Source organism: Ctenopharyngodon idella, chromosome 1, assembly GCF_019924925.1.
Source record: "Ctenopharyngodon idella isolate HZGC_01 chromosome 1, HZGC01, whole genome shotgun sequence".
Classification (NCBI taxonomy): domain Eukaryota; kingdom Metazoa; phylum Chordata; class Actinopteri; order Cypriniformes; family Xenocyprididae; genus Ctenopharyngodon; species Ctenopharyngodon idella.
The window spans coordinates 12,538,020-12,553,660 of NC_067220.1; the positions used below are offsets into that span (position 1 = coordinate 12,538,020).

At 36.5% G+C, this 15,641-nt stretch overlaps 1 protein-coding gene across 1 annotated transcript in view; it reads right to left on the bottom strand.

Moving 5' to 3' along the window:
* mad1l1 (mitotic arrest deficient 1 like 1) overlaps positions 1-15,641 on the bottom strand; it is a 75,349-nt gene that overhangs the window by 43,814 nt on the left and 15,894 nt on the right. The window contains exons 11-14 of the mRNA XM_051890344.1: positions 8,022-8,166; positions 2,957-3,097; positions 827-883; positions 468-559 (exon numbers count right to left, since the gene is read on the bottom strand). Coding sequence (XP_051746304.1) covers positions 468-559; positions 827-883; positions 2,957-3,097; positions 8,022-8,166 — 435 coding nt within the window. The remainder of the gene's footprint in view (positions 1-467; positions 560-826; positions 884-2,956; positions 3,098-8,021; positions 8,167-15,641) is intronic.

Sequence of the window (15,641 nt, forward strand, 5' to 3'; positions counted from 1 at the left end):
AAGTAGGCACCAAATGAAAGCGTACTTTTCAAGCAAGGCCACAAAAGCTAATGTAGTATAATCACATTTCCATAGTAATTAGGCAATGCAACAGGCCATGAAAAAAACCCACAGACTTCAGTTTCACTCAGTCTAAAGCCCTGTTCTCAATGCCAGCGACTTACAGTGAAAAAGTGGCATGAACATTTCAATGAGAGCTGGCGACTTTCAGTGACATGAGTTGTAGTGACCAGCAGAAACAGACTTCCATAGATCACAAGTAACCAACAAAGAATAAAAAAAAACTAAACATATAAAAATTGTATACAAATTACAATTGTGACTTTATTTTGCACAATGTGACTTTATATCACAGTGTGACTTTGTAAGCTGAAACAGGCTTCCAGAATGATCAGATCAGAAATGTGATAAATGTTTTAACACAAATAAAACATAGTATGAAGGTTAATTTATGACATATCTGTTACCTGAGAGAGCTGATTTCCTCTGCTGTTGATAAGGTGGTTTTCTCAGCATTAGACGTCTGCTGCTCTTTTAGAGCCTCAAGTTCAGCAGTCACCTGAGCAAGTGATAAAAACAAAACATAATGAAAAACAAAAAGATCAGCACTGTATGTCAAAAACAGTAACTGACTATAAATCTGAGCAAATGAAACACCTGCAGCCTAGTGGCAATGTCTAATATCTTAACTTCTGCCTTATGTGGTTTTTCATTTCTTGCATGCATTATAGCACAAATTTTAATCAATTATTTATGATCGAAACGGTAGCTGACATAATCGTATAAATGCCAAAAGGAAGTTTCCATGGTGATGGATGTGACTTACCATCTGAGCTTGTAATTTGAAGGTGCCTGCTTCCTCCTGGGCTTTAAACAGTTGAGTCTATCAGAGTGAAACAGATTATTCCATAAAAAACAAAAACTAAGATAGAAACCATAAAGTCCTTGATTACAAAGTCATGAGTGCTATCAATGTCAAGAACGTTGTCTAAATACTTGTCCATTGAGACAGGCCAGTCTGCATGAGCAGAGGTCTAGAATTTTTAGCAGAGGTTTTTTTTAAACACAGTATAACTTGAGCTTAATAGAACCACACATTTTATAACAAAACCTAATAAATCCAATAAATCTCCTTCCTTATAAAAGATTTATTACCTCAAATTGTAATAACTAAGTCTCTGCTTCTGAATGACTGTTCTGGTTATGTATCCAAGGGAAAAAAAAAAATAAACCAATTGATCTGGGTAATATAGCTACACGGCCTGAATATCAGCACGGGATTGCAGGTATTGCGCATAGATTTACACATTCCCGCCGGTTTCGCGATTATAAAGAGGGATATTCCCCCAAATATTTAAGCAATATAGCATGTAGGTTGAATGAGTAAATTACTCCAAACAGATTATCAGAGCAAATCAGTAATTTGGAAACTTTCTGTAAGAAATAATTTTACAAACAATGTGAGTGATTCAGCGATACCGCGTCTTCTCTCTTAAAATGCGCAAATAGCTTCACATTTTACATCACCACATTGTGACTGCACTGCAAGTGAGCTTCATGCTGTGATACAAGACTTGAGCTCGCGTTTCAGAACAGTTGACGGAATTGTCACTTGCCCACTTTGGTGTTGCATCGTCACTAAAGATTATCATTTGCACGTCGTTTTAAGTCTTGCCAATTTAAACATTCAAGTGATTTTAAACCATTTAGTTTTCGCGAGCTCTCTGAGAGACGGTGTTCTGCGCACTCTCAGCCAAAGCACGCACACATAAAGCAGCTTCTCAAACAGCTTGTGACTGTAAAATTGAGTTCTTTTCATGGCTTAGTGTGCTTAAATGGTCAAATACACAAAAAATTGTCAAAATGCCTATCTTTGGATTATTCTAGATTGAATTTATACAATTAAGCCTATGCAGAGTTATTTTATATTTGATTATTTGATTTCTGTGTTATTTCTTACCTGAATACTACTGCTCAGTTCATTTGTATCTTTATTCTATTGTAATTATTTGTGCTACTGCTTGTAATTTATTTTTTTATTTCATTACTGACTTTACTTTTTTTTTTTTTTTTTGAAAATTCAGTTTCAAATCAAGCTTTGTGCTGTCTGTAAGATACTACAACAATATTACCCCATTGTAAAAACACAAATACATCAAGTGAATAAACATTTAGATGAGATAATTGTAATTAAAAAAAAAATTTATTTAAAAAAATCCCCTTCTCCCAACTCCCCCCTCCCCCATAAATGTCAAAAATCCCCCCCATTTTCCAAAACGAAGTTCAGGCCCTGAGCTAAAATATATTTAACAATATTTATCATCATTTTGCCTAATGTTGCCAAGAACCCTACATTTCAAATTTTATATTATATTTATATAAATAAATCAAGGCATGCTTTCCACAATGTTTTGCAATAAATGAACATGAGTATATGTGGCCGACCAATATAACAAGTCAACACATTAACACATGAGATTAAATAAATTATTTATAAAAAAAACATCATTAGCATTCTTAATATGAAGAAAATGTAATTATCATTAAACCTCAACAAGTAAAATATCACCCATGAGAGAAACACTGTAATTCATAGAAATAAAAACACCAGGGCAGCAGCAACAGATTCAAGATGCAAGATTACACTCATAAAAAGTGAAAAGGTGTTTAATTACTGAATTATAGTTATTCGAGTGTTCCAAATGCACTGACAGTTTGAGAAAAACAATACCTTTTTGTTTTCAATGAGATGAGTAAAGAGTGCTGTTGCATAAATTAATTATATGAAAATCATCCACACAAATTGCTGAAACAAATAACTGAATCGGTTACTTATAAAAATAGTTGCAATTAAATATTTTCATTGATTGACAGCCCTAATAACAATATACAGCAACATATACAATCCATGTTTTCAAAAGAATTCAGTATGCATTATGGGTAATGTAGTTCTCACCTCCATATCAGTGTTGTGAGTCTGGACTTTGTGCAGCATGTCCTCTGCCTCCTTGACCCGGAGCATGAGCTGAGGGGAGTATTCACTTGTGGCCAGCTCGCTGTCGTATGACTCTAATATGGCCCTCATTCCGTCGCGCTCCTGACCCACATACAAAAGCACATGTTTCAATTCCAGAACTCAATTCAGGCCAAGCTAGGTCAGTGCAATACAAAAAGACATCATGCATAAAGTTATCTGCGTGGAAGCAGAACTATCTGAGATGCTTGCTCACCCTACAATAAAAATCAGCATCATCTGTTCATGCTTCTGCAAGTAAAAAAACCCAATTTCCAAAAGAAGGAATCTGCTCACTGTCTTAATGTAAATTTAATTACTACAGCTTGATTGTGTTTCACTTATTACTGAACTTATTTCACATGCTTTACCGGTCAACCTAATCAATGTAGTACAATTTAATTGGCAGGCATCAGCTGTAATGTCACTGTATTGCTCTAAATACAAGAGGAGAGATGCAAGAAATATTAGAGGAGAATTAATGGGGTGAACGAGCTCCCTTCTGAGTCTGAGTCATCTGTGTAAATATCTCATTTTAGAGTCGATTAAACCGAAATTAAATCTAGTCTAGTCTCTAAAGCCGAAAACAGCAGGATCAATAAAACATTGTGATTCATTATCCGGAGTGTCAACTGAGAATACTAAAACGCCAACAGACACATGCACATATATGCACCCAAACTAGAAAGGTTCTGAAGGTTAATGTTGAATACAACCTTCACTAACAGACCTTTAACATCAGTTTAAAGAAAAAGTTAAGGAAGCATTTGTGGAGCTTTAGTTAAGTTCATTCACTGTAACGATCAATGTGACTGACGTCAAATCATCTATGCAGATTTAGCTGTGAATTTCACAAAAATGTCACATTTCTTCCCAAAATCAAAAGAAAATATACAAAATACATAATATATAAGCCACAGAAATTTTACTGTGAAAATAAATAAATAAATGAAATACACACACTCACAGTTTGAGAAACTGGAATAAAATTATTTTTTAACCATTTAAATCATAATACAATATGGTGGTATGCTGAAATACTTTGTTTATAAATGTACTTTACAATTTAAAGTGTTTTTTTTTTTTTTTTTGCATTATAGTAATGCAGTAAATGTTTTTAATGGTCATGAAAATGAAGGTTTAATTTTGTTAATCTTTAAAGCACAATTGAATTGTTTTTTTTTCCCCCCTATAAATTTTGGAATCAAATAATGTTTGGAAGATTATATTTATAACAAGTTTTGTGAGATTCATCCAGCTGTTTATCATATACCTCACTTGTTGTTAACCCTGGCAATCAGAAACCCCAATAAGTTATGACAAATTTTAAAACCTTTATGTCATAGTACATAGCTCTGTACTACTTTTTAAAGGTCAAAGAGGTATCTGTTTTATTATCTGAAGTCATGAAAAAAGTTCAGGTCTTTCTTTTAATATGAGTTATACCACCTAAGGGGTTTAACACACGACACATATCATTATATTCAAACACACACACTGGTACTTTACACACACAACTTCAAAAGCTATTTTTCTGCTCCTATTGTAATGAAATTCACCCGTGCTGTTATCTTAAACTCACCTCATTCGTCCCACAGATAGCAAACTCTCATTTAGGACTCTATTATTTTGGCACTGGCCTCAGAGTTTCTGTGCTGAAGTGAGAATCTATGTGGGTGAGTGAGTGAGGAAACAAATCTGTGCCGCACTGCAGTTTTTTTCCACTCCTATGGATCTTCATTTAATGGAGAACTTGGGTCAATGCTACAATAAAACCTTTTTATCATGGCTTTTAATCATAGCTAGAAAACTGTTAATCTTCTGAAGATAGCTGATGCATTTTTCCTGGTTCTACAGCAGGCGAAGCACTGAAGTTGTCAATAATGCCTAGTGACAAACAGCCTCCAAATTTTAGATTGTCAATTGTATTTGTTTTATGGAACTATGTGTGTGTGTAAACAGGCTTTATCATTATATACAGTACCACTCAAAAGTATGAACACTACTGAACTTTTTCTTGATCTTAAAAACCTCTTATTCTCAATTTATATTACTGTCCGTACAAAACTACTGAACAAACTGATTTGATGAATCCACCTTTTACTAAACACAGTGTACTATCAATGTAATTAACAAATGAATAACAGAGAAATATGAGAGCGTGCTTGCTTATCTTTACTCTTAATTACTTGTTCTGACAGCTCTAATTTTCCATGTGTGTTTAGAGCAGTTTCCAGACTGGAAGGCTGGAGGTGAGGATGCTCAATGTCTCCAGTGTAGACATCATTACACCCAAACATTGACCTCATTAAAACAAACAGCACCTTTTTAGGATATATGATTCTGAGTTCAGTGAAGCCTTTGTTAATTACCAATTAACTAAGCTGCTGACAAACAAAGAACAAGAATATTTTTTGTATGTGCAATAAGGTGGTGCTCCAGCAATTTATCCAAATCTCATCCTAGCCATCCTTTGGAAAGAACTTCAGGTCAGGAAACAGGACACGTTCTAGATTTTTACAGGAGGTACAGACACCCATACTGTCTATGAGACTGAGGTGGAGACAAAGATAATGGGTCACATCAGACTTTTTAATGACTATCCCTTATCATTTCAAACCCGTAAGATCTTCGAAACACAAATTAAAGTATTTATACAATCACTTTATATGATGAACAGATTTAATTTAGATTATATTCACATATAAACACTGATCAAAGTGCATATGTAAACCACATTAAAAATGGTGAATGCACTGATGAAAAATGATTCTGTGGTTAAGTAAATACTACAGAATGTGATCTCTACATGAAAATGTTAGACAAGAATTGAAAAAAGTAAATTCTATATTAGTACTAATTTCAAGCTTGTAGAAATTAAAGCTTAAATATCAACGATATAAAATTAAGTTAAACCTACTAAACGTTTCTGATACAGGTGTTCCCATCATGCACTGGAGCATGAATAATTAATAAGGTTGATTTTTTTGCTATTTTCCAGCTATATTTACACTGTTTTATCATTGCTTTTGTTGTTATGTTTAGTAACTTAGGATTTTGTGACATCTGGAGTTCATTTTTTACTCAAAATGACACATTCACACTCAAAAATGATCTATCGAATGTTACGTCATTGTGTACCAAGTATTTAAGTTTCTGTGTTTAGGTGAGTGCCACATTACTTCTATTATGTAGATACGGTGTTTACACAATATATATTGTATTAATTACTTAGATGTTTCTAAGTAAAGCATACACTTTAAGCATGGTTTAATTCAATGTTATATTATTTGAGTAAAAAGTTATTTTTAGTTAAGTAGATTTTACTTAAATCTATACGAGTAATATTTACTTAATTTCTTTATGAATGTTAAATTCAATTGTGGGTAGATTTTACTTGATAATAACAGGTAAGTTGTACAAAGCAGTAGCAGTAAAATTTACTTAAAATGTGTTAGTGCAAATTGTTATGAGGATTTTATCAAGTAAATCCTACAAGTTATTTTTTTTTCAGTGTGGAAGCTCAAAGTGCTTGTTTGATGCGTAGAATAAACCTCAGTTTACAAACAACCACTCGATTCATATGGATTTCTTTTACAATGTCCTTATGAAGGTTGGTCTTTACTTGCAATTGACAGACAGAAATCTTTCAGGTTTCATTAAAAATCTTCATTTGCGTTTTCAAGATATACCAAAGTCTTATGGGTATGGAATGACATGAAGGTGGGTAAATGATGACAGGATTTTCAGTTTTGGGTTGTTACATTCCACGTACGTTGGTGTTTTCTTTCTGTTTTTCTCTCTTTCTCCCATTCTATCTTTTACTCCGCTATTTCATTCTCAGGTCTCTGACTACTGGATATGTCACAAATCATCATCAGGGAGTCGTGACCTCATCCAATCTACTGCCGCACAGCCAGTTTAAAAGCCATTCAACGTGCTTCATTGACAGATATGCAAGTGTGTGTGTGTGTGTTCATTTGTTTGGCTGTTTATATTGTTTATATTTTGTTGTAATTTATCAAATCCAACTCTGTGAATGTGTGAAACTACTCCTTGTTACCTTTGTTATCTGTGGCTTGTGCCGCTGTTCTAACTTGATGTTCTTTTGTTTGGGGTAAAAGAAAACAGGTAAGCATATTGCATGATATACATGGTGCATGTAGTGGCGTTTAAATATTAGACATATTATGTAAGGAGTGTGCACCACCCATAGAGTAAGGCAGTGTACAGGGCTTGGGGATTAGACTTGAGGGAATTTATTTTTTTTTTCTTCTTATTTGTTCTTTAATTTGGCACCACTCAGGTTCCTTTTCCCTGTGTATATGTACTTTATTACATATACTGTAAATAGCTCACACTGCATATCAATCTATACCCCTGCTCACCCAATAGAAATCATTATAATGTGCTAATTTGGTATATCATATCAGAACTGAAAATGACTGTGCTACTTAGTAAGTGTAATACAATACCTTCTTAGTTGTTGATATATTAAGCACACTTACATTACAAAAGATCTGGCTTTAAAACAAAAAAAGTATCTATTATTCTAGAGAGAAATACATGACATGACGTGACATGACGTGTAACTAAGTATAGTATCCCATACTCAGAATTTGTGCTCTGCATTTCACCTATCACACAGCAGTGAGTAGTGAACACACACACAGCGAACACACCCAGAGCAGCGGGCAGCCATTTTTTGCTGCGGCACCCGGGAAGCGATTGGGGGTTAGGTGCCTTGCTCAAGGGCACTTCAGTTGTGGCTAATGAGAGTGGAAAAGAACACTGTTCATTCACTCCCCCCACCTACATTTTCTGCCTGTACTGAGATGTCCTGCCTGTTACAAATCCAGCTCTCCAACAATTAGGCCACAACTGCCAAATATTGCCATTTTGCACTTGGGAAGAAGTTTTTGTTTATGAAACTTATAGTATGTTTACAAAGTATGAACCCTTTTGTTTTGACGAGGTAGCTGAAAATGTTTGTTTATATGCTTTTCACCTTGGTGAGGAGGAGGACTCTCTTTTGCAGGCGACGGACCAGCGAATCCTGGTTCTCTCGTTTCTTCTGTTCTTCTTGAGCTTTGGCACGCAGTTGAGCGATCTCAGGCAGGAGCTCAGCGCGGGCCTTCTCCACAGAGCGAACGCTGAAAGAGTCAGATAAAAAAATGCTAGAATAACATTAGGATGGAGCAGCTCTGGGGAGAACAAAAAGAACTGCATTCTCTATATCCTGGAAGGTCATTTCCTTATGAAAGCTGCCTGCTTAGTGCTCACAGCTGAATATACACTCTTTGTTGCTAGGCCATTCTGGGAAATTGTGCACAATGTCTGGAAGACAGTGAGCTGTGTGTGTGTGTGTGTGTGTGTGTGTGTGTGTGTGTGTGTGTGTGTTACACAATTTTAATGCATGATGTGCAGCCCAAAAAAAAAAAAAAAAAAACAAAAAAAAAAACATCTGGCTCTAACTGAATTGATTAATATTTAAATGCTCACCTAGCTGTGGATTATCCCGCTTATGCCATGGTTACTTGCCAACATTGAAAAGTTAAAAGCTGTAAGTGATGTTTGCAGGGCAAAAATTTGTTATTTTCGTCAGCTAGGACTCATCAGATATAGCATTCTGCACGCTTTAAATCAGACACAAGAGACAAGTAGTGTGTTAAGATCTGTGTTGGGGGTAATGTGAGTTAGGTAAACGTAATCAGATTACTTTTTTCAAGTAACTAGTAATGTTACTTTTTCAATTAAGTAATGCAAGTTACATTGAACAACAAATGACAAATGACACACTACATGTGTTTCATTTTTTTTTTTTATTGCTGAAGATTGTTGAACTTTCTTTTCCAGTGTCCTATTCTTCTGCGATCCAGAATGGCAGCACAGCTGCAAGATTTGTTTGAGCTGCGCCCTCTACTGTACAAGCGTGAATTTGCATTTCCTTCAGCCTGAGTCTTAATCGTTTCACTTTTGGTGTGAAATGACCTTTTAAATAGAACATTTTTGTCATTAAAAAACAAACAAGCAAGTCCAGCCCAGGTGAGAAACATTAACGCGAAAGTAATATAACGCATTACCTTCCATAAAAAGTAACGTCTTTGGCCAGACGACATAACGTTGAACGTGACTAACAGAAAGGGAACTAAGTACCGCAATTAGTTAATTAATGCAATATTGTAACTGGGGATTTCCAAGCCGATCTCAAGGTTCAGGGCCTGCTATCCTAAGCCAGATACTTTATTTTATGTCAGCTGTCATAGAGTAGGTAGGTGGCGGTATGCACCTTCAAATGGGTTTGCCAACCGTCATTAAAAGGAAAGTAGACGAAAAGTGCATGCGTGACGCATGAGAACCAATGTATCGAATTGGGACTCCGTATCGGCAGATACTCAATATTCAATGACTCGGATCAGAGGCACAGAAAAACCTAATTGTAACGCATTACTTTTAAAAGTAACTTTCCTCAACACTGGTTAAGATTATATTTATTTGATTGAATTATAACATTTCAATGAATCATCGAGAGAGACAGAGTGCTCTTGTGCAAATTACCAGTGTCTGTGCATTTGTTTTGACTTTGTAATTTATAATCAAAATGTCATAGCTCATTCTTTTGCAGGTGCACCTTTTTGCCATTATTTCTGTACACAAATAATCCAAATCCATATTTCGCATTTACAGCTCTGTTTTCAGCGAGTTGAGGATAGCTAGCAAGATTGATCACATTATTCACCATTTCTATAAATTTGCCGAACTGCCGTCAGGTAACAAAATTTGCACAATGTTGGTATTCATAGTTTTGATTTGACCATTTTTTTTTTTTTCAGTTCCTGTATTTTGCCCAATCTTGTGATGTCACTGTTAAAACAAGAATGGACATCAAAACAGTAAGCAAAAAGGCAGCACGTATTTACATGAGAAGAAGCTGTTTGTTTGTGTGTGCATGTGTCTTCTGGAGATAAAGGAAGGATGTTTGATACAGATAGACTCTGACTGGGAGAGCACTTTTCCACTTGACCTTGCAGAGTGAGAGAAATTACCCACAGCAAGAGTTCAATTCCATCAAATTTGCTGCAAAAGTGTGTGCGAGTCTTTGTATCTGCTGGATTAAAGGGAGAGAAAGTGCTAAGACTGTACGGGTGGATGTAATTGTGCTTTCTGGAGTTAGTTGACAAGGGAAATTTGTTTGTTGGGGGGGGGGGGAGCGGGTGAGTTTATGTGGGCCGGCGTTTGCAAGAGAGAGTCAGCGTGTGTGTATGTGTGTGTGTGTGTCCTTATAGCTAAATTGATTAACTCCTCTCATCTCTTCCAGATGCTAACTATCCAGCCCAATTTGAGCTGTAATGAAAATCATCACGGCCTGCCGTGGAGGGTCAATAAGACAATAATGCACAATCTAATCACAAAACCATACTTGTCTCCTATCAATATGACCTCAGCACATACTGAGGCTTATTATGCAAATTGCCTCTATTCGTTAGTGAATAGGGTAATTGATTTAGTTGGCCCAGTTTCTCAACACAGAAGGAGCAGCTTAATGGAGTGATTCAACCAAGTGGACCACATGAATGCACGCCAACACACAAACACATGTATGTAAAGCACCTATAAGCACTTGCATTATAATACAAAGAGGGTAATTTTACGGTCCATCACATTATTCCATTACAGAAATAATTCACACTAGATCAGCCATTACACTTTAAATGTTCAAAAATTATTACGAAAACAGCCTCAAAAGGAGAAAGCAATGCAGTGTTAACTAGGGTGCATCCTTCATATTGATCAGCGTCTGGTGCGTTTCGTAGCCTATTGGGAGAAGATTCACTTACCCACATGTATCTGACATGTAAAAACAAGATTGGTTGGTTTACATGTTTATGGGGGACAAAATATTGAATGCATGATATCACAATAACAAACCTTCATGCAACAAAGTGGCTCATTCACTAATGGCACAGCAGTCTCTGCAAATGGTTGGAGAAAAAAAAAAAAATAGCAGTATGGATTTTTATACATACAAGATTGAGATTGACCGGGGCGTGTAATTAAATTTAATCATAACAAATAAGATAGGTTATTTGAAAGCAGAAATGTGCATTATCTATTGACAAGGCTATTGACAAGATTTTAGAACTAACACACTATAAGGAATGAGATGATGACAGTCTACTCATTCATATACCAGCCAAAAAAACAAAAACACTGTGATTTAAGTTAAAGACTGTGTAGATACCATGACGACACACTCGTATTGCTATGAATCAAGGAAACTGCAACACAAAATATGGCTGCTCCAGCCTCCATGTGTGTCTAGTAATTCAAGCCCCACCTTCTGAATAAAAAAAAAAGCCAATCGCCAACTGGTAGAGTCATCGCATTGCAGCTTCAGTTCCCATAGAAACCCAACCTGGGGCCCACCTAATATATATGATTTTTAGCGCTATTTGAACACAAGAAAACCATTTATGACAGTTCATGTCAGATTTCATTGCTGATATAAAATGTTACTTAAACGTAAGTTTGGCTGGCAGTTTTTCAGATTTCAGTATTTCCTCATTCAAATAGACTGAAATAGCTGACTGGAGGCAATGCAAATATGGCTGCAGACTGAATTGGATTTCCTTGAAAGGGACTTTGAAAGTAAACAGCAGAATATATGATACCATTGTGGTCAGATTTCATTCCTGATATGAAATAAGCTATTGGCACATCATTTCAAATTATGACAAACAGTTACGTAGATTACAAATTTTGATGATTATAACTGACAACTAAGGAAAATCCCAAATTCAGTATCTCAGAAAATTAGAATATTGTGAAAAGGTTCAATATTGAAGACACCTGTTGCCACACTCTAATCAGCTAATTAACTCAAAACACCTGCAAAGGCCTTTAAATGGTCTCTCAGTCTAGTTCTGTAGGCTACACAATCATGGGGAAGACTGCTGACTTGACAGTTGTCCAAAAGACGACCATTGACACCTTGCACAAGGAGGGCAAGACACAAAAGGTCATTGCAAAAGAGGCTGGCTGTTCACAGAGCTCTGTGTCCAAGCACATTAATAGAGAGGCGAAGGGAAGGAAAAGATGTGGTAGAAAAAAAGTGTACAAGCAATAGGGATAACCGCACCCTGGAGAGGATTGTGAAACAAAACCCATTCAAAAATGTGGGGGAGATTCACAAAGAGTGGACTGCAGCTGGAGTCAGTGCTTCAAGAACCACTACGCACAGACGTATGCAAGACATGGGTTTCAGCTGTCGCATTCCTTGTGTCAAGCCACTCTTGAACAACAGACAGCGTCAGAAGCGTCTCGCCTGGGCTAAAGACAAAAAGGACTGGACTGCTGCTGAGTGGTCCAAAGTTATGTTCTCTGATGAAAGTAAATTTTGCATTTCCTTTGGAAATCAGGGTCCCAGAGTCTGGAGGAAGAGAGGAGAGGCACACAATCCACGTTGCTTGAGGTCCAGTGTAAAGTTTCCACAGTCAGTGATGGTTTGGGGTGCCATGTCATCTGCTGGTGTTGGTCCACTGTGTTTTCTGAGGTCCAAGGTCAACGCAGCCGTATACCAGGAAGTTTTAGAGCACTTCATGCTTCCTGCTGCTGACCAACTTTATGGAGATGCAGATTTCATTTTCCAACAGGACTTGGCACCTGCACACAGTGCCAAAGCTACCAGTACCATGGTATCAATGTTCTTAATTGGCCAGCAAACTCACCTGACCTTAGAAAATCTATGGGGTATTGTGAAGAGGAAGATGCGATATGCCAGACCCAACAATGCAGAAAAGCTGAAGGCCACTATCAGAGCAACCTGGGCTCTTATAACACCTGAGCAGTGCCACAGACTGATCGACTCCATGCCACGCCGCATTGCTGCAGTAATTCAGGCAAAAGGAGCCCCAACTAAGTATTGAGTGCTGTACATGCTCATACGTTTCATGTTCATACTTTTCAGTTGGCTAATATTTCTAAAAATCCTTTCTTTGTATTGGTCTTAAGTAATATTCTAATTTTCTGAGATACTGAATTTGGGATTTTCCTTAGTTGTCAGTTATAATCATCAAAATTAAAAGAAATAAACATTTGAAATATATCAGTCTGTGTGTAATGAATGAATATAATATACAAGTTTCACTTTTTGAATGGAATTAGTGAAATAAATCAACTTTTTGATGATATTCTAATTATATGACCAGCACCTGTATGTATGTATGTATGTATGTATATATATATATATATATATATATTTTACACATACACACACACTTCAAAATGGCTTGATTTAGAAAATGGAGGGATGCAGCTGAAATATGTCTTATTAAGATTAAGGGTGTGTTCACACTTGTAGTTTGGTTCTCTTGGTTCTTTTGGTTTTGTTGTATGCTTGTAGCATACATATGATGATGATTTTACAAGCTGAGAACTTATGAAGAATTTATAAAATGTGTAAGAGTCAAAACAGCACCAGGAATTCCTCTGTTACACACAAAACAAAGATCTGTTGCAAGGAGATGGCGTTTCCGACACCTGTACCAAACTGTAATGGGCAACATAACTCTTATGATGAGGAGAACCAGGTATCCTAGAGCATTCTTTCCTGTTAAGGCTCGCGTCTTGTGACATCACATCCTGTTTTTGGTTCGTTTAGATGTCTTTGGTCCATGTTGCATTCATAATTCAATCGAACCACACCAGAGTTCGTTAGGAAGCAGATGCCCTGAAAAGATGGGTCTCAGTCCACTTGTTTGGCGTGCACCAGGATTCAGATGGCAGCGTTCACACTTATTCAAATGAACCACACTAACAGAGTAATCGCTTCATTTTAATTGAACCAAACCTGCCAAGAGTGAACACACTCTAAGACTAATCAAAATATGTCAAATAACTATAAAACAAATATTTAGGTATAGGAAAAGTTATGAGTGAATCTTCCAACTCAGTCTTCATTAGACTAATAGTTAGGGTTGTTGCTATAGGTATTGTGGTGCCAAAAATGTATATCGATAAGGTGTGTGTAAAGGTTCTTAATTGAACTAGTGCAAATTCATCATTTGCTATGTATGGAGCCTCTAAAGGGACATGGTGTTGTAGAAAAAAAATATGTAATGGGAGGAAAAATTACATCAATGCTTTTGCGTTTTCTTGCAAATGTTATGCGTTCCCCCGAGGAACTTTGCGTTCGTTCGCAAAATGTTTGCATTTCCCCAAGAAGCTTTTTCTTGAGTTCTTTGCAAGCGAATGCAAAGTTTCTCAGGGGAACGCAAAAGGATTGAAATATATTTTTTCCTCCCATATCATATTTTTTCTATTACCATGTCCCCTTAGGGGCTCCGTAGCTATGTGTGTTATCCAAATGCATCAACAACAAAAATGTATAAGGTAAACTGAGTCATTAGCCCCTTTCACACATACAGTCTTTACTGGTAAATTACCAGTAAGAGATAATGTGTGAACATTGCCAGAAATCGGTTCTGGCAATGGGAAGTTGTAACATTACCAGTTACAGTTATCGGTATGATGCGGAGTGTGAACGCAGAATGAAGATTACCGGTATGAGCATGTATGAGATCAGAACGTGCTGACATAAGAAGTCTGCTTTGGGCCAATCATAAAGTTTTTATGGATGACGTGATTACTCCATGATGATTACAGTAAGCTCCACTGTTTTTTAATAGTTTTTAAATATGCGCTAGATGGACATCTTGACCCTTGCGCCGCATCTCACAGCTTTTTCTGATGTGTCATGCTCAAGACCCAGCCTTCTTTTTCATTCATCAGCGCTGCGGCTTTGCAGTTAGATACTATTATGCGCATCTAATGTTTTTAGAGCAAAAACGCGCTCTGTTTGATCCTCCCCTTATGAGTGTCACTCAGACATCAAAAAATGTTGTCAAATTAAACAGATAGTGAAACTAAAGCGGTTGTCCTCATGTGAGTGAACGAAGACAATGGTGCAGCGTTTAAAGATTATTTTTTAAGACTAACATCACAGAATTTACTGGTATTTTGGTGCGAATGTGTAAATAGTTTCTTACCGGTAAAAAGCCAGAACACTGTTGCTTGTGTGAATAGCATACTTATGTACTTACCGGTCAAGTCATTCTGGTAATTTTACGGTAATTTACTAGGATTGCAGTGTGAAAGGGGCTATTGACATGGAATCTTTTAATCAACAGCCCTGATTTAACCGCAACAGTCAGCCGAAAAAGTATATTTCTTGCCAATGGTATCGATTAAGAATTACTACTGAGGTACCAGAGGCAATTACTGTTTTGAAGACAAAATGTTATAGGACATTGATCCATACCTACTTTAAGTACTATCTGCAATTAACAAGAACTAAAGATTCACAAAAAGTATTGTTTTCCACACACCAGATATCCTTCACTCGCCAGAGATAAGTTGCTTTGCAAATAATAGGCCTATATCTGACAGAAACACATTAAAAAGTAAACAATCAAAAGAGAAGGTTGTGGGGAAAAAAAGACAGCCCCAACTTCTTCCATAAAGAACTTGAGAAAGCAATGACAGCGGACTCATTACTTTGCAAAGCTGTTTTAGACGACATGATAGTTCATAATTAGCCCAATCTCAACACTCAGCTCATTAGTGAGAT